Raw genomic sequence first — 26,904 nt, forward strand, 5'->3', positions numbered from 1 at the left:
TACCTAGATTTATCAGCAGTCAGTTGAACCAATCTTATACCAAACCATCTTCTAGACAACAATATAGTGTTTTTTTGTGGATGGTGAAGTAATCCCTTTGAAAGAGTGGCAGACAGTCTGGTTTTGTAATATCAATTTTACTCTTCTTATTTTTGATTGTATTAAAGCTTATTCCAATAGGCAATGCATAGAACACCACCCAAAAAAATCCCCCCGGACCCTACGCCAAGTACCACTGAAAACATTCAACCCCTTGGCTGGTCAAGTCAACTTTCTCAAAGCTCACATGAGGTGTCATTGAATAGTACAATGGTGGAAGTCGGGGCGTATGTCACAATACAGGATGAGACAGAAAATGAATTTCAAGAGGTCCTTTCAAGAAACTCAAAAAAAAAGGAAAAATATTTCACCAATCAAAAATAATATCCCTTCCCATGATCCAACATTCCCCTCACAAAACCTTAGAATTTACTTAAAAATCACTCCAGATACCCCCTTTGAGATAAAAAAGGTAGCTCTTTTGAGGGTAGCAATCTTTAAAATGTTAAAATCAATGTTTTCATTAAGCATTAACCATGATGGATCTCTGCTAATAGCCCTTCAAGATTCTAAAACAGCAGATATATTACAGAATTCAAAATCTCTTTTTAACATACCAATAAAATCCGTTCTCTGGACCCCAAACCAAAACCCAACTAAAATAGTAGTGTATAACATCCCTCCAGAAATTCCTATTCAGGATCTAAAAGAAGGACTCTCTGACAGAACTGGTAACCCAATCCCAGTAGCTGATGTAAAACAATTGGGTAAACCAGATGCCAATGGCCAAAAGTTAAGCAAGTCTTTCCTATTCGCACTAAGAGAAGAAAATAATATCCTGGATCAGATATTCCTATTTGGACAAAGGAAAACCCACAAGCCCTACAAGCCGAAACCCATCCAATGCCTAAAATGTCTAAGACTAGGGCACACAAAAAACACATGCAGTGAAACATTAAATGAATGCAATTCTTGTAAAAACTCCCACCCCACTGGAATGATAAATTGTAAAAACAATCAGCCAAAATGTATCAACTGCAATGGTCCCCACGATTCTACTGATAAAACTTTATTCCCTGTATATAAAAAACGAGCACTAACACTCCAAATAGCAACAGAAAAAACATACCTTACCCTTTTGCAGCAATGGAAGGAAATGCAGCTCAATCACACCTGACCAAAAACCTTGTGAAACCACCCCACCCTCTCACCCACAGACCAACCATTCTACCAAAAGCATCAAGCACCCCCAATAAGACTCCTTCCTCAAAGCAACCAAGCTCACATTCCTATAAGAGAGATTCACCCTGGACAAACCTTCTAGCATCTACAAGTAATGATAGAAGATCAGAATGGCCACCTCTCCCAAGTAGAAATGAATCAGAAGTATTAACGGGTATTAATCAAATTATCAACAAAAAGCCAGATGAAAATCCAAATGAATTAACACCTAACATGTGCCTATTTATACTAAATTCTAATGCAGTACAGTCAATGAACCTGAAACAACCACAAAAAGCAAAAATAATAAGCGAATTGGCAAAATTGTACCTACCCAATCACATGCATATCCAAGCAAAAAAAGATCTTGCTCTGCTCCTAGCAAAGCTAAAGATTGATACACAACAAAATGAAAATTAAAACAACAAAGCAGCATATTTCAATACTTCAGAAAACCATGAAGTATTAGAAAACCAATGAAATACCTAAGAAAACCATCCCTTGCCACATATTTAAGTAAATTACAAGCAGAGGCTAACCTCAAGAGAACAATAACTAATGCCAAATATAATTATTGGAATAATTTTGCAAATAATCTTTCCAGAGAAACATCTGATCCAAGAATACATAGACTTATAAGCAAAATCTGTGGGGAAAAAACATCCTCCAACCCTCTTATGTATGAACTAATACATGGGAATTCCCACTATGATAATGACATTGATAAGACAAAATTATTTGCCTCCCTTTTCTCAAAAAAGCTAACATCAAAAAACAAAAATATCACCACACAAATCATGTCAAATCCTATTTACCAGCCCCGACCAGGTTCAGATTATATAAACCATCCCTTCTCAATACATGAGTTGAATAATGCAATACAGCATATCAAGGCCAATGCTAAAAGTAGCTATGATAATATACACCCTATATGGATAAAGAATCTTACCCCTTTGTACAAACAGGAGCTCCTAAATTGCTATAACCATGCATGGGCTACATCCACATTCCCTAATAACTGGAAATGTTCATCTCTCATACAAATTTTAAAGAAAAACAAACCTAAACATGACCCTCAGTCATATAGACCTATAATGATTACCCCAGTGCTGGGAAATTAATGGAGAAAATGATTTACCATCGGCTGCTTTGGTTTGTTGAGAAGTATAATCTGATACCTCTTACTCAAACTAGCTTCAGGAAACACCACTCATCAACAGATGCTTTCATAGTGTTAACAAATGCAATAAGCGAATCCCTATCAAAAAATAATGTCTTAACTGCTGCATTCCTAGATTTTGAAGGAGCTTATGATAATTTTGACCACCAGATTCTCTTAGTTAAACTTACAAACCTTGGACTACCCCCCAAACTTGTATCCTTCATAAAATCCTTTATAGAAAACCAAAGTTTCATTGTTTGTGTAGGTTCACCCTCTTCACCCAAAACTTCAATAACCAAAGGCCTTCCACAGGGTGCACTCCTGAGCTGCCTCCTATTTTCACTTTTTCTTTGGGACATGAACCTCCCACATACCAATCTACAGTACGCTAACGATCTGGTATTATGGGCAACTGGCAATACCTTCGAGATTGTGCATTCAAAGTTGCAAAATGCACTTTTCCAATTTGAAAAGTTCTCCCAAAAGTCCATTTTACCTACTGCACCCACAAAGTCAAAAATTATCAAATTCCACCATAAGCGAAATCATTATGATGCTAGGCTAACATTAAATGGAATACTTATCCCAGAGGACAATCAAATTAATTATCTAGGGCTCATACTTGACCAAAAACTAAATTTCCACCTCCACATCACAAATACAATAAAAAAGTGCTATAGAAAAATTAGAATAATTAAAAGGCTACTAGCCACACCTTGGGGCTGTAATGAGAAAACACTACTCCAATTTTATAAATCTTATATAAGACCCATATTGATTATGGCCACATAGTTTATGGTGCTTGTGCTAAGACCCACATGCAAAAAATCGAAGCGACGCAAAATGATATAATTCGTCTTATATTTGGTCTTAGGAAACCAACAAAAACTAAGTTTCTGCTTACTGAGAGTGGACTATCACCAATAAATGAAAGAAGAAGTTCTCTACTAATTAAGTACCTTACAAAAACTGAAGCCAATGATTCTCACACCCTGCATAACTGGTTAAGAAATCCATCTATGTTTAGAGGCGTTGCAAATGAATATGCAAATATCCAGAAGAAGTTCCCAGTGCCAGTCAAATCTATTGCACCCACATTCCCCCAAACCCCCCCTTGGAGTTGGTCAACCCCCATAATAAAGACTGACTTCTCAAAGTGGACCAAAGAACTTACCCCCATTTCTTTTATTCAGAAAAAATTTGCCGAGCTAAATAATGTTGCTTATAAAAACCATTTTCAAATTTTTGTAGATGGGTCCAAAATGAATGAGAAAGTGGCAAGCGGAGCATTCTTCCCAACCCATAATATCGCTTTAGGAGAGAGATTACAAGATAATTCATCTGTAATGTCTGCCGAGCTAAATGCCATAATCAGGGCATTAGATTTCCTCATAGTTAATGAATATATGAAAGTTAATATTAAAAATATTATAATATATTCTGACTCTTTGTCAAGCCTTGAGCTTCTTTCGTCAGCTTTTCAAAATAAGATGGATATTGACACATTTCTTTGTCTTAGGATTATTGATATTTTTGCTTCAAATGGTATTTTAACTCATATACAGTATATTCCAAGCCACTCAGGTATAATAGGTAACCATAAGGCAGATGAAATAGCAAAAAATGCTTTAAATATTGACCAGCCAAGTGGGAGACCAATCCCCATTAGAGATATTTACCACTGGAGATTTACAGAGGTACTAATAAATAATAAGAATCCTACCCTATCACCTTCCCCAAGTAAGCACCTTTCCAAGATTTATCATAGGATTCGGTCAGGTTCAAATGCCCCCCCCCCCTTTGCAGGTCATGTAATTTTAAGAATGAAACAATAGATCAGTGCCTATGTGAATGTAATATGCTGACGTCTGCACAGTATACCCTGCGATGTAAAATGTTAGAATGCTTCAAACACCACAAAATTCCACTAACAGCCAAGAGTCTTGCTGACCATACTCTCCCGCAGAGCACAGAGATCAATATATAATCTCTTATAATTCAACTGCTGGTATCAAAAGATATACTTCAAGAAATCTGAGCAGATACATATCATACAAGACAAACCAGCTCCATAGCTCTGTCGATCTCACAGAGTGAGCCAAAAGGAAAAGGGCTAAATAGTATCGACTGAAAAGCCCGTCTGCTGAATAAGAAGAAGAAGAAGATTACAAGTAATAGACCATTGAAAATTGCATGTTTATCTGTTTCATTCATTGCCATTTAAGTATTTGTGCAGTAATTAAATATGATTTTTAACTCATTCTGGATAGTTTTACTTTCTAGCTATATTTCAATTTTTCTTCAAACTGTTTCTGCTTTACATTCCCAGCTTTAGTTTAGGTAGAAAATTTTTGATCTGCTTATTTAATTCTAATAGATTTGGTATCATAGTTTATCCAATTCATGGCTGAGAGTAATCAGGGTAAAGGTTTGGTTAAGCTACTTTTTTCTGTCTTGGTAAGAGGGCAGGTTAGGATAATGATACTCTCTGGGATAAGTCTACATTTTGAGGTGTGTCATTGGAAGGTATTTCGATTCATCTATCTCCACTCCTTCTCTCTCTAGATGGCCCTGATTTTTGATGAAATTTACAAATCCTTGTGTTATGAAAGTGAAGCTTTACTAAACAGATCCTCATAGAACAAAACTGTTTTCAGCTTCACAACTTTGTTCAATCCCAATTTATAATGTTATAAAGAACTGTAACTACTTATCCTAAATTTAGATTGACATGGCTTAAAATTCTACTCTAATAATAAGGATTATCCTACATTTTCAGAAATAAACCAGAGACAAAGAAATTAATAACTGAAATTAAAGGTAAATTATTGTTTTGTCAAAATTTCAGAGTGTATAGTCCTGTCAAGTAGGCAAATCTCTTAGACCTAGAAGTCAGAAAAGGGTCAACATGGAAATTTGGCAATACCTTCCCAGAGTATGTTCTTAGCCCCAGACTCTTCAATGAAAGTTTTATTATTTTCTAACCTAGTCCCTTTCCAAAATAGCAGAAAGGGAATATTCTAGTTCAGTGACTTCTTGCTAACTTGGAAATGGGTTAGGTTAGGAAAATTAAAACATTCAGAGATGGGTCTACAGGCTAAAGTATGTCCTTGGAAGGTATTTTGAAGTACCTACCTCAATTCCCTTTACCTCTAGAGGGTCCTGACCTTTGGTGACCTTGCAAAATAGATCTTCTGCTTGAATGAAGTGCAACAAAAAAAATTTCAGCTTCACAACTTTGCTCAATCCCAATTTATAAGGTTTTTAAGACATGCAAATACATTTCCTAAATTTTGGGGAAAAAAACATCTATATGGCTCAGAATTCTTCTCAAGTAACAGAAATTGCATTTTGAGAAGTAAAGACAGAGAAAAAGCAACTGGTAACTGAAAATTAAGGTAAAATGTCTAAATTTCAATGGGTATAGACCTGTCATATAGGCAAATTTCCCTCTAGATAGAGAAGGAGTAGAGGTGAGTACTATACAATACCTTCCCTGGATATACTTTAGCCTGTAGACCCATCCCCAAAAGTTTCATTTTCCTAACCTAACCCCTTTTTAAGATAGTAAAAGGCACTAAACTAGAATTTTATTGCAGAAAGTACCTAAATAGGTAAATATTTTGTTGTTTGTATTATTAACCTACAAAAAATTGAACATATGACTAGATGCCATTTTTCTGTTGTTTTTTTTTTTTCTGAATATAGTAATTGCTTGTCTTTCAAATTCAATTTTAGGACCTTTAAAAATAATATTTCATTCTATTTTTTTTTTTGGAAATTCAAATGGATTATAAGGTTTGTTTCAAACTTGTTATTTCATTATAATTCCATTTTGTAAAAGTTGTATAATTCACAAACATTTATTTGTCAAGATTAAGTGGATTAAAAAAGAAATCAAAACAAATGTGCCATGTTTTCTTCTTGTTCTATTAGGCTGCTTGAAAACTGCCATTTCACCTATATGTCAAATAATACCAAAGCTGACAGAATAAACATGGCAGATCAATTAATAGAGAACTTATTTCCAATATTTATCCAACTTAATTGTGATAAAACAATGCTTATGGACTATCAAATTTTAAAAAATAGATTTATAATCAAATAGTAAGTTTGAAATCCATGGTCTAAGGCTTTTAACACCCATAAACTAGAAATTTGTTGGTTGTTTTCAAGGGTTCAAAGGGGCTTAAATTTGAATTTGCAAGAGAAGTAATTATTATATTTGTAAAAAGCATAAAAAAGCATCAATTGGTATATTTGCTTTATTTGTAAGTCAATAATATGAATAGCAAAATATTTACCCCTAAACTAGAATTTTACCAAAATGAGTTCCCTGAGATAATTAAGTTTTTTCCAGTTTACTTTATGCTCAAAAAAAGTAAAATCAAGACAATTTGCACTCTTCTAGGGATGTGATAAATGCTGCTGTCCTAGATAAGGTGACTTGGCTGTAAATTATTTTCTTTACCACTTTTGTTTTTAAAATAAGTAGAGAGGTTCTGCTAGACTTGCTGTAGGATTCTAGTGACTGTACAATGAAAAATGCAAAATTTTCCCTCTCCCTCCCAAAAGAAGAACCAGTTGGTATTGAAAACCTTAAAGCTGACAAGAATTCAAAATAACAACTCTTGTTGTTCTATTATCACAACTCTTAACAGGCTCCCACTTCTAACATTCCTCTAAGGTCATCTATTTTTTGTTCAAAATACAAAGTATGACAAAGTGAAAACATTTTTGCCTCCTGGATCCATCTTGGGTGTATTCATACCAAGAAATCATGAACTTATAGCTTGTACCCCTTCCCCTGGGGGCTGTGGTGGGTTAAGTCATCCTCAAAGACAGAGTTATTAGAATTTTCAAATTGCTCAACAAAATGGTTATCTAAAAATTCTGATGGGACAACTTTGGGAAGAATGGGCATGGAAGGGGGGGGGACTTGCAGTCTTCCAATATTTTTGGTTACTTAAAAAGAGCAATATAACCTTTGATTTCTTATAAAATGAGCCCCCTCCAGATCTTCTAGGGTAACTGGTTTGACACAATCACCCCTAGGAAAACAGACATGTATTTGTGATCTTACTTCAAGCAAAAAATACAAAATCTCATGTTTTGTTTATAGGAGCTTGAAATCTCCACAGTGAGATTCTCTGATATTTTGATCTTTATGATGTGATTTTCATTCAGATCACTTATGGTTTTGGTGGTGTTACCTCCCTTTTTCTAAAATTGGGCAAATTTTCTCAAGCCCATAACTTTTGATGGGTAAAATTAAACTTGGAGAATAAAATGTATAATGAATAAGCACCAAAGATCAATTCTTTTGATGTACTCATTGTTACCAAGACTCTCTTTTAGAGCTTTGGTTACTATTGAGCTGCATTGCTCCTTACATACAGTTTGTTTCCACAAACTGTTTGATGAAAATTTAAAGTTGAAACAAAAATAATCTGTTTATTCCTAAAGATAGGTAAACCTTCTTAAGCTGTTTGGGGCCATATGTTTTAGCTTATTATTTGTTTCTGTCTATCTATGTTTTTCTTTTGTGATCTTTGCCACCAAAAAGTGGATAACTTCTTAGAGGTCTTTTTAATTAAGATTTGAATCCATGATTATTTTTTTTAATTTTAAAATGCACATGTTCATTAAATTAGTTCACATGAGCATTCAACTGCTTTTCTGTTTAGTAATTTCAACATGCCTGATGTTGATAGGGTTGAAGGAGCCCATCTTATATCACCACAAATTCCCTTGATAACAGCCTTCTGATACAGATTGTAAACCAGCCAACACAATTCAGTCACCAACAGCAACCATTTTTACTTGACTTATTTGTGATAAACTCACATATTTGGCAGCTGGTGGATGTAATATTGCTTGACCAAGCCAAAGCCTTTGACAAAGTTCAACACCAATTACTACCTTTCTAATGAAAGGCATATGGAGTGCACAAAAATATAATAGCCTAAATAGATGCCTTTCTAACTGGCAGGACTCAGAATGTTTTGATATACAATGGAAATGCCATCTATCCTGAACTGCTACCTGTCAGTGCCATAGGGTACCATCTTGCAGCCCACATTATTCAGCACATACATCAATGACTGTACAGCCAACCTAAAGAATCCTTTGGTGCTATATGCTGATGACTGAAAGCTCCTAGGACTGGCTAAAAAAAACTTAAATCAGTTGACTATGCAAGAAGATCTGAACATACTATCCAGAATATTATTTTACTGGTGTCTTCAGTTCAATGTCTCAAAATGTATAGGTCTGCATCTTGTATGCAAAAATTCAAAACATTCATATCACATAGGTGATGCTGAGGAGAAGGCCCTGGAGCTCATTGTTGCCAATGACTTGTCCCCACTATAAGATGGATTTGAAGGTACTAGAGAGTGTTCAAAGAAGGTTGACAAAGCTTATCCCTGCATTGCAAGATAAATCCTATGAGAATCATCTCTCAATTCACTCAAACTCACAACTTTAGTATACTGCAAGATAGGAGGAGACATAATAACAAGTCATAGGCTGCTAGAATTTAACCTCTTAAATCATGTTTTCTCCTTGTCCCTCTCAACCACTACAAGAAGACATATCAAGAAACTACTGTTCAGTCTCTTACTCTAGAAGCTTTCAAGAAAGGAGTTGATAAAGACTGGACTGGTGCTGAATGGAGACTGAACTGGGATATCCGATCATAACCTAGGAACACCACCAGCAAAATTTTCTACAGGAGGTTCTGCACCATCTTATCTCACTGGACATGCAATTTAAGGTAATTAATATTCAGAAAGTAATCATTTATCCTATGCTTGAGGTAAGAACTGGGGCAGCTGATTACAAACTGAATGTTTTCATATAGCCAACAGTAGAAATTCCTATAAATTTATATTCTTGTTTAATAAAGGAATTTAATTTTATTAGTTACTAGGATCCATGAAGAAGATCTTAGCGTTTTTACGGCACTTGATATTAACCAAGTGATATATAGCAGTTGCCAATTCTGTCGGTCCTGGTTTTGCTACTTTAGGCACTTCCAGGTAAGCTAGGACGATGAAATTTGGCAAGCGTATCAGAGACCGGACCAGATTAAATTAGAAATAGTTGTTTTCCCGCTTTGACCATCTGGGGGGGGGGGGGTGGGGGCCTGGTTAATTCGCAAAAAATAGAAAAAATGAAGTATTTTTAACTTATCAGCGGGTGATTGGATCTTAATGAAATTTGATGTTTGGAATGATATTGTGTCTCAGAGCTCTTATTTTAAATCCCGACCGGACCTGATGACATTGGGGGGAGTTGGAGGGGGAAAACCTAAAGTCCCGGTTTTGCTACTTTAGGCACTTCCAGGTACGCTAGGACAATGAAATTTGGCAAGTGTATCAGGGACTGGACCAAATTAAATTAGAAATAGTCGTTTTCCCGATTTGACCATCTGGGGGGGGGGGTAGGGGCTGGTTAATGTGGAAAAAATAGAAAAAATGAAGTATTTTTAACTTATGAGCGGGTGATTGGATCTTAATGAAATTTGATGTTTGGAATGATATTGTGTCTCAGAGCTCTTATTTTAAATCCTGACTGGGTCTGATGACATTGGGGGGAGTTGGAGGGGGGACACCTAAAATCTTGGAAAACACTTAGAGTAGAGGGATCAGGATGAAACTTGATGGGAAAAATAAGTTCAAGTCCCAGATACATGATTGACATAATCGCAACTGATTTGCTCTCTTTGGGGTAGTTGGGGGGGGGGAGTAATTCTTAAAAATTAGAAAAATGAGGTATTTTCAACTTACGAACGGGTGATCGGATCTCAATGAAATTTGATGTTCAGAAGGATATCGTGTCTTAGAGCTCTTATTTTAAATCCCGACCGGATCTGGTGATGGGGGCGGGGAGTTGGGAGGGGGAAACCTAAAACTTGGAAAACACTTAGAGTGGAGGGATTGGGATGAAACATGGTGGGAAAAATAAACACAAGTCCTAGATAGATGATTGACATAAATGGAACGGATCCGCTCTCTTTTGGGTAGTTGGGGGGGGGGTATTTCTGAAAAAAATGAGGTATTTTTAACTTACAAATGGGTGATCGGATCTCAATGAAATTTGATATTTAGAAGGATATCGTGGTTCAGAGCTATTATTTAAAACCTGACCGGATCTGGTGACATTGGGGGGGGGGAGTTGGGAGGGAGAAACCTAAAAATTGGAAAACACTTATAGTGGAGGGATCGGGATGAAACTTGGTGGAAAAAAAACACGAGTCCTAGATACATGATTGACATAACCAGAACGGATCCGCTCTCTTTGGGGTAGTTGGGGGGGGGGGTTAATTCTGAAAAATTAGAAAAAAGAAGTATTTTTAACTTACGAACGGGTGATTGGATCTCCATGAAATTTGATTTTTAGAAGGATATCGTGTCTCAAAGCTCTTATTTTAAATCCTGACCGGATCTGGTGACATTGGGGGAAGTTTGGGGTGGGGAGACCTAAAATGATGGGAAACGCTGAGATTGGAGGGATTGGGATGAAACTTGGTTGGAAAAATAAGCAGAAGTCTTGCATACGTGATTTACACAATTAGAACGGATCCGCTCAATTGCGGGGGGGGGGGGGGTAATTCTGAAAAATAAGAAAAATGATGTATTTTTAACTTACGAAGGAGTGATCGGATCTTCATGAAACTTCATATTTAGAAGGACCTCGTAACTCCGATATCTTATTTTAAATCTCAACCGGATCAAGCGTAATTGGGGGGGCAGTTGGGGGGACCGGAAATCTTAGAAAATACTTAAAGCGGTGAGATCAGGGTGAAACTGGATGGGAAGAATAGAAACCTGTCTAAGATACGTGACTGACATAACTGGACCGGATCTGCTCTCTTTGGTGGAATTAGGGGGGGGGGAATTTTGAAAATTGAGGTATTTGTAACTTACGAAAGGGTGACCAGATCTTAATGAAATTTGATATTTAGAAGGATCTTGTGCTGTAAAGTTCTAATTTCAAATTCCGACCAGATCCTGTGACATTCGGGGGAGTTGGAGGGGGGAACCGGAATTCTTGGAAAACATGAAAATTGGAGTATTTATATCTTACGAATAGATGATCGGATCGTAATTAAATTTGATTTTTAGAAGGAATTCATGTCTCAGAGCTCTTATTTCAAATCCTGACCAGATCTTTTGACATTGTGGGGATTTGGAGGGGGATATCTTGGAAAAACACTTGGAGTGTAGGGATGAAGCTTGGTGGATAGAATAAACAAATGTCCTTGATACGTGATTGACAGAGTCGTACTGGATTCGTTCTCTTTGGGGGAGTTGGGGGGAGGGGTTCAGTGATTTGGCGAGTTCGGTTCTTCTGGACGTGCTAGGGCGATGAAAATTGGTAGGTGTGTCAGGGAGCTGCACAATTTGACTTGATAAAGTCGTTTTCCCAGATTCGACCTTCTGGGGGGCAAAAGGGAGAGGAAAAATTAGAAAAAACTAGGTATTTATAACTTACGAGTGGGTGATCGGATCTTAATGAATTTTGATATTTAGAAGGACTTTGTGACTCAGAGCTCTTATTTTAAATCTTGACCGGATTTAAACCTCTTATTTTCCTTTTTAAATCAATCTATTGATTCATAGAATTTTGTTAGAGCTCATACCATATGATCTCTTGGCTCTTAGCTCTTCTCGCCTCGTCACAAGTGCCATATGAGCTCTTAGCTCTTGTTTATATAGGTGCTTTATGGTTTTTTTTTTTTTTTTTGCAGGCTGCTATGCAGACAAGAATGTTTATATGTCTGCCTCTGCTGAAGTTAAGTCTTGTAGACTTAATGTTTTGTCTTGCAGTTGTTAAGTATCTTGTGTTAAGTGTCTTGTTATGTCTTGTAGAAGTTAAGTGCCAGCTGTGCCATATCTTTATATTTGGGACAAGAGTATACCAAGAAAGGTTCTTGGAGAGATGAAATTGGGCTAAAAGCCAAAAAGAAAAAAAAGAGGTCTATAAACTCTGCATTAATTGGTGTCATAAATAAGCTTCTTTTTTTAAGCTATTGTTTGTGTTTAAGTTTGTTAAACTATTATTTTCATCAGTAAAGTACCCATCTGTTTGTAGTTTTAAAGTTGTTTGTTTGTCCTCTTTAGGATAGTCGTTTAGGATAGAGAATTTCTTAAACCACATTGGCCTGCCATAACATAAAGAGATCAAAAATGGGGTTTTTAAAGGTCAAACAAAAATACTGAAGAAATATACAAAGCGAATATTTTGAGAGAACGACTGCCTCTCTTCTTCAGCATGAATAAAATAATATAATTAAGGAAAATGCTGAAGAACAAAAAACAAGCATGGAAGGCCACAAAACTAATGAAAAAAAAACAAAAAACAACCAAATAATTAAAGATAAATAAAATTCAATAAAAAACAAAAAATTATAAGATTTAAAATCAAATACCTAACAACCATAAAGTGAGTTATTTTCCAATATCCACAATTTGCACAAAATCTAAAAAAATTGAACTGCCAGCAACAGATACTAAAAAACAACTGAGAAATAAAAGAATAAGTTTATTTACTCAAATGAATGAGTAATAAATAAATTGGAGAACTAGGTCACCTAATTTCTGATTTTAACCATTGAATTTCCTGTGGATACCCTTTGAGACTTAAGGGGTTGTTGACGTAGTTGATTATGAATTGGGAAGGGGGTTCAAGCTTTATTTCAGGGATTACTAAAGTATCAGCTTCTCTTTTGAGAAAACTGAAATACAACTCGTTTATTCTTAGCTCACTTGAATCTCTGTTCAAAGCCAGACCTAAATATTGGTATTTATAAATGTCAACAGCTTCTCTGTAGTGCTTTACAATTCCTTTGTCTGGCAAAATTTTGCTAGCTTGGTTAAATAAAACAGTATAGCCTGGGTAATTGAATATGTGCTGTGCAAGGGCAGAGTAAAAATTTTTTAGCCAATTTTGTTGGCAAGGACAATAAGCTGAAAAGTGGAATTAAAATGAAATTTTCTTGGATGGGTGTATGCTGTTAATTAATTTGTTGTGTACTATTTCAGACCAATGAGACTACTGCCAGAATCAGAACAAGGAAGTTCCTGACCAACAGGCTGCTATGCAGAAAACAAATGGTTTGTCATTTTTTCCTAATTAGGTTTCAATTTTTCCTAAATTCTGTTTATTCTGAATTCTATCTTGGTTTCAAATTATTTCATTTTGTATCATATGATGCAAATAGATGACTGGTTATTACAAATTGTTGGTAAAAGAATATATAGCTTTTGAAGCAAGTGAGTGAATTTTAAAGCTGATAATAAGAAAACTTTTCAAATATTGTGCACATTTGGGATCTCATGATTAAAAATGCTCAAATTCAGTAAAAAAAAAAAAGTTTGGTTCATACTGTTGTAGATGTTATTTATGTATTGTATGATATTTTTTTGGAAATGATAAACATCAGAACTGGCTGGAATAAAAAAAAAAATAACAGAATTGGTGATGTAAACTTAAAAGAATTACCCTTATAACCTAGTATGTTATGCGAAAGATTATTTTTCAAGCTTAAAAATATCAAACTTAGATCACTCTTAAACTCAATATCAAGCCTAGAATCAGTAAAAAGTGCAAGCAAGTATCACAGTGTTTAAAAAAAATCTATCTGGGAATACCATGGAAGCAGGTAATGAATATAAAATAGAAATGTTTTCCCTGAACGGCAAGACTATTATGGAGCATAGTAATCAGATTTTAGTAAGTTTTTAGCCCTGTTAGATAAAAAAAAAGTTCTTTGTTTAATCGTGTTCTTTATGTGTTGAAAAAACGCGTCTTCTTCTTTGTCTCGTTTTCGTTTCTCTTTGTTGTTGCTTTTATTGTTTTGTTTTATTTTAGTTTTACTTCTGTTTAGTGCTCTCCTTAGATTTACGTTTTTCACATTGTGTATTGTTAGAAAGCAGGATGTAATAATCCTTTTGACTGTTTTGAAATCGTGAGTTTTTATTTATTAAATCTGACTATGATTTCTCAGTACAAAAACACAGATGTCAGTGATTTACTGATTCTCTTTTACCTTAAAACATCTGGCTTTACTAGCTTGTGATAGTTGTTTGTCTATACAGCATTATATTCCCAATTTCCTATGTACTGCCAATTTTCTATTTGGGAAAAAAGCATAAGTTGTACAAATGTGCTACAAGTGGCAACATTGTTGCCACTTGTTGCCATGTCTGAAAATAACTTTTTTAATAATAGCAGTTTGCAGTTTGGTATATCTTTTTCAATGACCCTGTATGTCATATAGATGGAAAAGTGTTGTGGAAAACTGTGTCGGATTGAGCAACTGTGTTATGACTGAATGCTAATCTATCACAAATCTGTGTAAATAACATCATAAGAATGTGCTTTCTGTCTTCTTTTGAGCTGATGAAAAATAATAAATAAAGGATCTTCCAAAGAAGTTGGTCTTGGTCTTAAAAGGAAGTATCTAGCTATTGTTAACTCATAGTCGTTACATAGCCCCTTATTTTTGTTTTAAGTTTGAAAAAAATTAGTAAAACAGACAATAGGTGATCAGAAAAATCAGAAAATTTAAGAGAATTTACCAAATTTAGATCTTAGTATTGATTTTATTTGCCACATTTAGCCAAAACAGCACTGTTTTGGCTATTTCAGACACATCCCCGCTCCCTTTTTTCTCCTGTGGTCAATATTCCTTAATATTCTAATAGATCTACTGATGGTCAAATGTCTTAATTTAATGCTAGTAAAATACTCTCAAAAATCATGAAAAAAGTTATCTCTAAAAGCACTAAGGATCATAAAAGAAAATTCTGCTACCTATAAAAATGAAAGGTTTTTAATAATAAAAATTAAAGTATTTGGGACTACTATGGCATTGGATAAATTTCTTGAATGATTACAAATTAAATATTCAGCTTTTTCTTTTCGGTCTATGGTATATCTTTTAGGGAAATCTTCATATTTTGTCCCACCATAACAGTTCGATTTTATATTTTTTGCTAAGAAAATCTTATATTTAAGATTTCATATCAAAGTCATCCTTTTGTTTTGTTTTAAACAACCCTTATCTGTGGTATTACTTGTGTTCTATAAATATGACGTCCAACTATGTAATTTTCTAAAGGTTTTATCTTAGATAAATTTATTTGTTTAATTCCTTAAAGAGGTAAAGTTAAATAATAGTGTTTAAATTTTGACTTTCCTTTAGGTTGTTGACGTTCTTCATCCTGGCCGTTCGAGTGTACCCAAAACTGAAATTTGCGAGAAACTCAAAAAAATATATAAAACCACTCCTGATGTAGTCTTTTCATTTTGATTTAGGACAAATTTCGGTGGTGGAAAATCCACTGGTTTTGCTCTAATATACGACACTCGACCTTGCAAAGAAATTTGAACCAAAATATAGACTGCAATGAGTAAGTCTTTTTCCTGGCCGAGTCTGTCCTGACTCGGCCGAAAGCCGTCCTGGCCGAGTGGGTTGGTGCGCTGGATTCGGGATCCCTTGTCTGAGAGGACGCGGGTTCGAATCCCGGTGTCCCCAATTCTTCAGTTTGGGACGGGAGTCAGTGGCGTGACTCTGTAAGCTTAGCCAGAGTCGACCCAGCTCTAAATGGGTACCTGGAGAAATCTGGGGAAGGTAAACAGGAAGGGCGTGCGAAAGCACAGGATGGCTGGCCCCCAACCCCCCATTGCACTTCCTGGCTGAAGGGCCAAGAAACGGAAATCAGCACCGCCGGTACGGACTGTAAAGTCTAATGCCGTATCATTTACCTTTACCTTTTATTGCACAGGAGAAAATTTCATGCTTGTGGGCTTTGATCAAGGGAGTGATCAATGATGAAGTACTATTATATGATGGTAATTTTCAAGGACTGATTAATGTATTTATCTGCTTTTCCTTACTAGACAGTGGAAATAGCAGATAAATAAGCTCTGAGGTCTTTTGAATTTTGCTGATGAAAATTTACCATGTGGCTGAGACTATGTACCTCCTTTGTAAATCAATATGACTTTTTTTTTACCTTTTATTGGATAATATTAGGTTATACAATATTGTCAAATATCTGTTTTCTAAGAATTACAAAGTATGCGTCATTTATATGCTACCTTCATCTTTGTTATGTGTAGCTCTTTACAGATAAGTACAATATGTTAATGCAATCTTTTGCTTTAATTTCTATTGATTTCTGCTATAAGAGGGATACTGTCAGTCTCTCAGCATTCACATGGTACAAGTAGTCTGAAATATATTCTTCCAAATGAACAGTTGGAAGGAAGTGAATCCTCTTCATATATTTGATCTAAATGATCTCTGACTGAAAATTGGTCAAATAATCAAAAGGGAATATTTTGAGGCTTCTAGTGCCACTTCTTCAAATGCTTTCATAGAACATTAAAACTTCTAACTTTCCGCTTGAGTGGGTCCTCTCCTGATGTTTAACAGTGACTTGGTATAATGACGTCTGGTTGAAAGAGGGGAAAAGCCTATTTTTGCATGTAAGGGTTGACTGGGTTGTAATGGATTGAATTTAATGGTTTTATTTTCGCCAAGCTCTCATCCATTTTTGGCTGTTTTTCTCCATCTTCTAAAATCTTACTAATAAATTATGTGTATTTGGAATCAGGACAGATTGTCAAAGGATCAGGTTATCAAAGTTCCTTTTTTAGAGTTTAGTTTATCATTTGGCCGATTTGCTCCTCACTTGCAGTTCGTCATCACAAATTTTTTTTAAAAACTATCACCATAATTCCAAAAAATGGTGATATTCGTCATATTATATATATGAAAAACAAATTTCCACATTAAGATATGATGATAAGATTCATTTGTCAAAAATAAAAAAAAATAAAAGAAGAAAGAAACTGTGAACCTACTACTGTCCATAAGATATACAAAAGTAAAAAAAAAAAAAAAAAAAAAAACTGACATAACACATCTGAAAAAAAAAGTTGTCATTAAGAAAGACGTAGTTATCTTAAGCCTGTTTTAGATATTTGTTAACTTTATCTTAAAAGGATTGAAAGAACGAATAAATCAAAACAGATTCTTTTGATGTATGTATAAACTTTCAATTTTCAGGGTTTTGTTTACTGTTGACTGATGTCAGGCTTAGCTTCTTGCTCAATTACCATTTAATTAATTAAGAATATATACACTGCATTTCTAAGTTTTCAACAATGATGTTACTGCTGTAAAAAAGAATCAAAATTGTGCCATATTAAGGGGGAGGAGGGCCAGGGGCACAAAAAGGTGAGTTGGCGTCCTTGGGACTTGGTGCTCGGTTCTAAGGTAGAGAAAAAAATGCCCCAAAAAAGGTGGACAGAATCGGTGAATATCCTTGTACCAGCCTAATGGAGCTGACGAGGAACTAAAAAACAAAAAGATAACCATCGAGTATCAAGATTCAACGAAAAAACATGTGTCTTTTCCTGGAATAGAATTTTCCCTGGGTTCTTTCCAATATGCTCAATCATTGTAGAATATTGTTTGGACTTCAGAAGAAGTTATTAGTTGCTGACCTGCATTGGAAGGACCATTGTTTCTAGAGGCCAAATAATATTTATATAATATGAGTATACCGACGTGGAACGTTGCAAAACAATTGTTACGGACTTTTGTTTTTTAAAGTGTCTAATGGTGTTTATATTCTCATGATCAGTGGGATAATTAAAATGACAAGATATTTGACACTTGGACCTGTGTGTTCAATTGAAAACTTGTTGTAAAATCTTATCAAATAAACATCCTAAGTATGTATTAAATGTCTGAAAAACTTGGCTCACTTGGGTAAATTAAAAGATGTAGTATTCTTTATCTGTTCTGTTACCTGTTAAAAAGATATTGTAATTATTCTAAGAGATGTCTAACTTTCATTCAATCTAATTGTAGAACGGCATGTTTGAGAAGAAGAAGCTGTCAAGGAAACAACGAAAGGAAAGAAAAAACAGAATGAAGAAAGTACGCAGTACCAAGAAAGCCAAGGTTGGAGCTGCTTCTGGCAAGATGGTAATGCACACTTTTCTAATATTTAATTACTTTACAGTATTCTGTACGATTTTCTCTCTTTCTCTCTTTTCCCCTCTCTCTCAAATTTGCAGGGAAGAATATATAATGAGTAGGAGGTACCAGGCTTTAGATGGCTTGCGGAGGACGTTGACTCTTCTTGGTAGAAGAGCATGACAAAGTGTGCAAATCTATGTAGTCTAAATTGGACCCAGGCTTGTCCAAAGTCTCTGTTCGACTGCAGGTCCCAGGGACTTCTTGCTGTCTTGTTCTAATCCCGCTTAAGTGTTCTGTGTTGACTTCAGAAGTAGTCACAAGTGCCTAAAATCGATTGGAGGAACGGTTGTTTTCCTCGAAGTTACAACAATTTTAATTATTTCATAAGCATGAGAAATCCTATATAGAACGTTACAAAGTTGAAAGACAGCTATCAAGTTGACATTTCGACTGATACATTCCGACGTTTTGATTATCTGTGTGCTATTAGTTCTTATGGGAGCATTTAATAGTAGGTGTAAATTTTATAAATTAAAGAAATGCGTTTATCGGTAGTGGGCTTTTACTTGACATTCTTGGAAGTATTTTAGAAGACAATTTATCATAAGGTGGTAAAATGATTAATTGATAAAATCTGAGTCGGGAATAAAACGTATTCAATGCTTATAAAACTTTTTTGGTTTGTTAGTGTTGCCGTCGTAGAAGTAATCCTATTTTACGTAGACGTAGATGTACCTATTTTATTGTTCGCAGCATCTTTTTCAAGATTTCCTTCTTATGTAGTCTTTTCCAAGCTAGTACCCGTCGGTCTTTTTTCCTTCTTTTTTCTTTTCTATAATGCAAGAATTTCCATCTTCGTTTTTTCAAGTACCATCACTATTCAATATATAATGGCTGGTATTTATAATGGAAAATCATTGAATTAAATTTTTTGTGTTCATTAAACTTATATGGTCTAAGCTACAATGGAACAAACAATGAGTTGTTTCGAAGATCTAGTACAGGCACGTAGGTAGGAATTTTTTTTCGGGGGGGGGGCAAAACCTTCAAAACAGCAGATATAAAGTAGCACTTTTTTATTTAGTAACTAAATAAAGGCAAAAAGCACGTAAGTCAGAAAATACAGATTAACTTTATCTATACTTTAAATCGTAACCTTCGAGCAGAGCTAATAGCAAATTTTTTCAAAATTTCATCGACTGATACGAGAACATCTCTGTGGACATTCAAGAGTGCCAAGCCATTCAGTCTGTCTTCACTCATCTGACTGCGAAGATACGTTTTGATCCTTTTCATCGAAGAAAATGACGTCTCAACACATGCTGTAGACATGGGATTGACACAAAAGATGCTCAGTAACTTGTGAATATTCAGAAATATTCCACGTTCGCACTCAGCCAAGCTCTGCACTGCTGTCTTCGGGAAAAGACTGGGTACTACTTTCAGCCACTTAGCTCGCCATAGTTCAAGCTCAGCTTTCACAGCGGAGTCTGAACTCGTTAGATCTGAGGCATATAATTTAATCAGTTCTTTAAGATCGCTGCTAGGCTTTTTCACAACAAAAGATGGCAGTATTCCACTGAGGCCTTTCAGCGTGACCTTGTGCTTTGTGAATCGAGATTCAAGTGATTGTATTAACTGATCTACAAATGGGAGGAAAATAGAGACGCGATAGTAAAATTCTATATGTTTTTCTGCCGGGATTTCACTTGGGATTTTGAAAAGGTTCCTCTTTCGTGGCATGACAAGTCACTTCTAGTTCTCTGCATAGCCTAGTTGCTTCCAGAAACAGCTGATGAAATCTTCCTCGCAATATGGGTGCTGTGGGGGGGGGGGGTAGTTCTTCTATTGCGAAAACGTTGATTTTAATGAAAAACGATAGTTTCCAAAATTGATCCATTAAAAGCTGTACTTTATCCTGAAAGGGGGGGATAAACGCCCTAATATCAAGGATAATTCTATTTTGCTGTGGAAAGACAAACTCTCTTTACAAAAAAAATAACAGTACAATAGCTAATTAGGGGATTATGGGATTGGTTCGGACAATGTCCGAATGCACCCCACTGTAGTTGTACAAATCAACCCCACCTGAAAGAAAAAGCCTGAAACCTCACCTACGCCTCAGAACTTACAGATGGCGCCAAATACCAAAATCGAAACAAAAGTCTAAGTTAAACGTGTCATGCATTAAGAAAGCTAAATGTTTATTAATATAGGCTGAATTAAATCTCAAATTAAAGAAGATACAGGATGCCTTTTCTTGTTTCTCAGTATTTTTTTCAAATATTTCCAAAACGACTGCACGAGGGGTAACAGAACTACATACGCAAATATAATACTAGATGGCAGGTCTACAGTGTTTTTTTCTTGATTAGCAGACGGCGCTGTAGGGAGAGAAGCGCTTGTCCAGATTCACCGTGCGTCCGAACCAACCCCACTCTCCCCTACTTCAACCCTTAACTCCCTCGGTACAGAACTCTTTTCCGACCTGTTGGCATATATCCCATGTGTGGAACTCTTTTCCGACCTGTTGGTAATTATGTATCTAACCTACTTTCACTACTTTCAAAGTTTACACCAGCCCCACTCTCCCCTACTTCAAAGACGGTAAAAAGTTAGACAGAAAATGGGTTAATAATTGGGCAGTGACTTGACCGGATAATTCCATGCTGTAAAATCACAAAAAAAGGCTTCACACATGATTCTTAATAAATGTCCTACTTTTGCCAGGAATCCCAAGAAACCATGCGGAAATTCAACATTTCACAAAATTTCGGGGGGGGGGGCGGGCCCGAAGGCCCCCCCCCCTGCCTACGTGCCTGATCTAGTAACTAAGTGTTTTTATTAATTCAGATTTATTTGTATATTATCCAACTTATATTGTCTCACTATATTATATAACTAGCCTATATATCATATAACATTATCTCACCTTTTTTTTTTTTTTTTTGTTGAAGAAATTTGTTAGTGTAAATTTCTGTAGTAATCTTGATGGCAGTTGAGATACCTGTAGAATTTGTTTATGGAAGGGAGTATCAATACTTTGGGTGAAGAATTGAAGTTAAATCTTTTACAAATCAGGCTCTAGATTGAATCCCAGTGCTCTATAGATAGGGACTGCTCATCATTGACGCTCTTTCTTTGCTAATGATTTTCTATTCTTATTCCTTTTTTCTTTCTTTTTTTTAGCGCAATCATCAAATCTAGACAATATTTGAATATTTCTGCCAGATTTCTACTAGACTTGTCCATCCTCACATGAGAGCATGTGAATCGGAGAACTTTAGAACCTAAATAGTAGAAATTAATGAAATACGAAACACCTGCCCCCCCCCCCCAAAAAAAAAGAAGAAGAAGAAAATCACTAAAAAAAGTCAAATATCTGAAATGAGACAAAAAGTTTTTTTTTTCAATTTTGTATTCATGGTGCCTGGTACTTAAATATCTGATATGCCGCTATTCAATTATCTCCTATTAAATACTTTATGTTTTCGTTGGAATTTGGAGCTTTAAATAATCGTTCTTTTTCTAATTCTTCCTTTTCCATTTCTTTACCTCTGTTACTATTTTTAGGGAAAGTAAATTCTCTTCTCTGCATGAGAGTGATTGCGTCAAAACAATGAGAATTGACACTAAGATGTGCCTTATTTACTTGTTTAGCGTAACCAATAGGTACTGAAATCTTGATTGCTCTGAAAATACATCTGTTAATCACTTGCAGTGACTCTATATTAGATGCTAGGAGGGGGAGGGGGCTTTGTCGATGAGTATATTTAAGTGACCTATTTTCAAAATAGCTTTCCTTTTTCTGTCTACCCCTTTGTGCTGTGCGCTCCTTAGAAGTATAAATGTTTATATACAGATCAAAAATTAAATGTTACGTCAATTTAGACTATGACCTGGGGACGTTTTAGGATTTTAGTAATTATTAATTATTTGAACGAAAAGTGAGGGGTTTTGGTCTCTTTAATTAGGGAGTGCGAGATATTGAATAAATATTTTCGAAATCATTTTTTTTTAGATTAGATTAATTTTATTTCAAAAAACATGTATACAAAACATTTTGCTGCACCTGCTAGGAAAGCCCCGAGGGGCTTGTTGGCAGCAGGTGGCAGTCATCTCTACTCTACATATTACTACATACAAAGATTCTACTTATAACACTCACGCATTATTACTATACTTTTGCACCATTACCATACTATTCTTTTGCAAGGAAGAATGTCTTAACAACAGCCTTGAAGGAAGCCAAATGACTCGAATTTCTTATTTCAATTGGAATAATATCCCACACAGAGGGGGCAAAATTTCTAATCACGAAAGAAGCTCTAGCCGTATTTCTAAATGGGTGTACCAGATTTGATGCCCCTCGTGTATCGTGGCTATGAAGATCACAATTAAAGGAGAAAAAATTTTCGGAAGAAGAGGGAAGTATGTTATTAATAAATTTATATGTGAAAATACTAACTTGGCAGTCTCTTGTTTTTGAAATATCAAAAATTTGATTTTTAGTATAAAGTTCATTAATATTATGAGTAAATAAAGTTTTAGGTGATAAAAGTTTAACGGCTTTATTTTGGATTTTTTGGATTTTTTTTATAACATGATACAAAATTACTAGCCCATAAAGAGCAACCATAGCAAATATACGGGTAAAAAAATAGCAAAATAAAGTAACCGAAGAATTTTATAGGATACTAGGTTTTTAACTCGGCGAAGCACACCCAGAGATCTGGACAACTTTGAAGCTATAATATTTGAATGTGTTTTCCATGATAAATTTTCATCAATCATAAAACCTAAATACTTTGTTACCTTTACTCTTTTTATTTGATTTCCGTTTATTATTAATTCTACATTAGTTTCAATACTAGATATCGGAGAAAATAGAATATAGTTAGTTTTATTATAATTTAATGTCAAAAGATTGAAATCTGCCCACTCAATAAACTCTGTCATTGCCTTTATCATTTTATCAAAAAGTAGATCAACTGATGGAGCAGCTACAAGTCAAAGAGTATCGTCTGCAAAAAGGATTATACCAGCCTCTGACAAATAATACTTAATCCGATCCATAAATATTAAAAATAAAAGAGGACCTAGTATAGAGCCCTGGGGTACTCCGCAAGTTATCATACTAGCTTCAGAAGTAAAACACCCATTCACCACAACCTGCTTTCGGTCACTTAAATAAGATTCAAACCAAGGCAAACTCTCTCTGGTAACACCGATTTTTTCCAGCTCAAGTAATAACTGTTTATGGTCAATCGTGTCAAAAGCCTTTTTCAAATCCAGGAATAAAGCAGCTGGAATCAGACCCGCTTCAACCGACGTATTTACCCAGTCAACAAGTTTAATGGTTGCCATTTCTGTGGACATTTTTTTCTAAAATCAAATTGAGTATTTATAAGAATTGTATTATTTCCAACGTGATCAGTTAGCCTGGATCCTATCACCTTTTCATATATTTTTGAAAAAAGGGAGGATAGAAATGGGTTTTTTGTTTAAAAACCAGCTTAAAAACCAGCTGATTTTCCAGCTGATCAGTTAGCCTGGATCCTATCACCTTTACATATATTTTTGTAAAAAGGGAGGATAGAAATGGGTCTTTTGTTTAAAAAAAACCAACATTAAAAACCAGCTGATTTTCTACTGGAATTTCCGACTGAACTATTTTGGGAGGCCGCTTAATTCTTTTCCGAGCATCGTCAAAAAGTTACGCTCCCTCACTAGAAAAATAATCACATAAATAATTCGCAACATCATTTGGGGTAGTCAAATTCCCCCTCTCTGTTTGTAATTTATTAATAACTTCTATTTTACCCTTTTGACCCAGGAGTGAATTTACTGTTTCCCATGTTTTTTTCATATCACATTTATGCTTCATAAATTCATTTTGTAAATACATTTTTTCAGCTTTCCGTTTTAATCTGTTTAAAGTATTCCGGTAATTTTTAAACTGCTGAAAATTAATGACAGATGGTTCACCTAGGTATATTTTATACAATTCATTTTTCCGACTTATAGAATTTAGAATGCCCTGTGTAATCCATGGTTTCTTTGGGAATTTCGTACTACCTCTTTTAAGTCTTCTTAGAGGACATGTATCATTCAATATCTTTGTAAATATTGCAACAAAAATATCATACGCAACCGACGGGTTATCTTCTTCAAAAACTGGAGTAAAATCTGCATTATCCATTTCTCTCTCATATTTTTTTAAATTGTCTTTTCTTAAATCACGAAAATATGTTTTATTTATTTGACCACTCTTATTTATAATCCTGTAAGATTTTTTTATTTTACTAAGAAGAAAAAGATGGTCGGATCCATCCGTGAGTAGAACATCAGCATACGAACTTTCAAACAGCTTTCCATCCACAAATATATTATCGATAAGAGTCGCAGACTTATCAGTTACTCGTTTAGGAATAGTTACCAGGGGGTACTGGAATGATGAAATCATAGAGTTAAGAAAATCTAGGCGGTTTGTACTTTTAAGGAGGTCAATATTGAAATCCCCCATTACTACTTTATATTTATGATCATTACTACATTTCTCTATTAAATGTTCCATTTCCTCAATAAAAACATCCTCATTAAATGACGGTGTCTTATAAACTAAACCAACAACTACATTTTTATCAGATTTATCTTCTATTTCAATAAAAAGAGTCTCAAGTCTTCCTTCAAGCCAAAGTGAGAGATCCTCCCTTACCCAATACGAAGCTCCTTCCTTTATCAACAAAGCCAGACCGCCTCGCTCCATAACCTGTCGTTCTTTTCTTTCTCTAACATATCCTGGAAACTGGAAATCCCACACTAAAAAATTATCCCTATTCGATACAAACGTCTCACATAGTCCTATTACTAACGGTGTTTCTTGCATATTACTTAATATGTTACACAGTGTAGGGTACGCAGTCCTAAGGCCTTGGCAATTCCAAAATGCAAAAATAGTATCTTCTTTGACCGACCATTTCTTCAGCGACTGACTATCCAAAAAATTACTAGCTTTCATTGCTTGAGTATTATTTTCTTCACTTAAACTATCATTTGCAATAGGGGTGGATAATAATTGGTCAACAGACAGCTGATTACTTTCTAAGTCTGAAAGCCTGTCGGTCATAATATTCATGATAATACTCTAGTATGCTCAATAGTGCGAACTCTTTGATATCTTAATGACGAAACAAACAAAAAAGTTTTTGACACGAGATTAGCGAAACAAAGCAGCCAACACCAAATAAACGAAAGAACTGAGGATGGATTCGACATGTCAGTACTGGTCACTGATCAGGTCATTCAGTGACCTAATTTTCAAGATGGCTGAACTGTTTTCCGGTTTGGCTAGCACACGGCCACCATCAGTCCAAACATTCTGAGCTCCAAATTTGTCGCGTGCCAGATTCAGCAGTTGCTTACGTTTTGGCGTTAAATACTCAGATATAAATACTTTCGATCGGGTGAGCTTCTTTTTGTTCATGAACACGCGCTTTGCACACTCAGATGAATGAAAAGTGACGAGAACGGGCGGGATAACATTTTCTGCTGATCTAACTCGATTACGTAAGCGCTCAGTTGACTTGATGTCACTAGCAAGCACACGGATCTCCATCTTAGCATTGAATAGCTCTAGAACGCTATTGGGCAGCGTTTCTCTACCTATCTGAGACAGTCCATGGATTAGAAGAACGTTCGATCTTCTTTCCTGTTCCAAATCAACGTTGCGGTATTCTAGAATTTCGATACGATTTTCTAGCGCCGTTATTTGAGCTTAAAACCCCTTGAGTATCTTTTCAATATTTGCAAATTTTGAACTGTAATCGAGACTTCTTGCATCATAGATCTCGGTAACAATAGTGTTAATTGCTTGTTCACTGATCACGCCTTTGTCGCCTGAACATTTCTCAATCACCTGTTTGTGAATATCCTGACGAAGATTTTCTTTCAATTTGGCAATTTCACTCTGCGCGTTTACTAGGGTAGACGAGAGTGAAGATACACTGCTTGTCGAAGCAGCACCAGCGATTCCCATTATTTCTTGATACACATCCGGAAATGTGGCTAGTTCAGTAAAAGCACCTTGAACCCCTTTCGACTTTTTCTTTGAAGCTTCGGGGAAGTTTTCTTCGAACGGCAAAATGAATCTCTCACTCAGTGATGCTTTTTCGTGTTTTCGTGTGATCCGTAGCAAAATACTTGATAAGATTTTCCCTTCTTCGATGCAGTTATACCAACTATTCGAACAGGCCACAAAGGGTAACCGTAGAATTTGCCAAACGCAACATCATTTACACTGTCAGACATCGCAAACTTGATAATGTCTAATTTCCTGAGCTTCCAACAAAATGGGAAGTGCGGGACCCGGTACACCTTTCCCCAGCAGTTTAAGTACAAAAGTACGGCCGGTACAACTACGGCTCTTCTGTACCGTTCCCACTCTCTTCTGCAGTTGGAGAGCTCGACAAAG

At 35.5% G+C, this 26,904-nt stretch overlaps 1 protein-coding gene across 10 annotated transcripts in view; it reads left to right on the forward strand.

Moving 5' to 3' along the window:
• Window positions 1-4,545: 4,545 nt before the first annotated feature.
• Window positions 4,546-26,904, forward strand: part of LOC136036158 (probable FAD synthase) — a 41,703-nt gene continuing 19,344 nt past the window's right edge. For 3 of the 10 annotated variants that reach the window (XR_010619648.1, XR_010619646.1, XR_010619647.1), the window contains exons 1-4: window positions 4,583-4,657; window positions 13,474-13,545; window positions 18,321-18,437; window positions 22,648-22,862. Coding sequence is in view for 6 of the 10 variants with exons in the window: in XM_065718211.1 (XP_065574283.1) it covers window positions 4,616-4,657; window positions 13,474-13,545; window positions 18,321-18,437 (231 nt within the window). In the remaining 4 variants the exon portion in view is untranslated. Of the gene's footprint in view, window positions 4,658-6,173; window positions 9,201-13,473; window positions 13,546-15,638; window positions 15,847-18,320; window positions 18,438-22,647; window positions 22,863-26,904 lie in introns of those variants that run through there. The other 7 variants (XR_010619649.1, XM_065718217.1, XM_065718215.1 and 4 more) reach the window with 7 other exon arrangements.

The sequence above is a fragment of the Artemia franciscana genome, chromosome 15 (genome assembly GCF_032884065.1).
Source record: "Artemia franciscana chromosome 15, ASM3288406v1, whole genome shotgun sequence".
NCBI lineage: Eukaryota > Metazoa > Arthropoda > Branchiopoda > Anostraca > Artemiidae > Artemia > Artemia franciscana.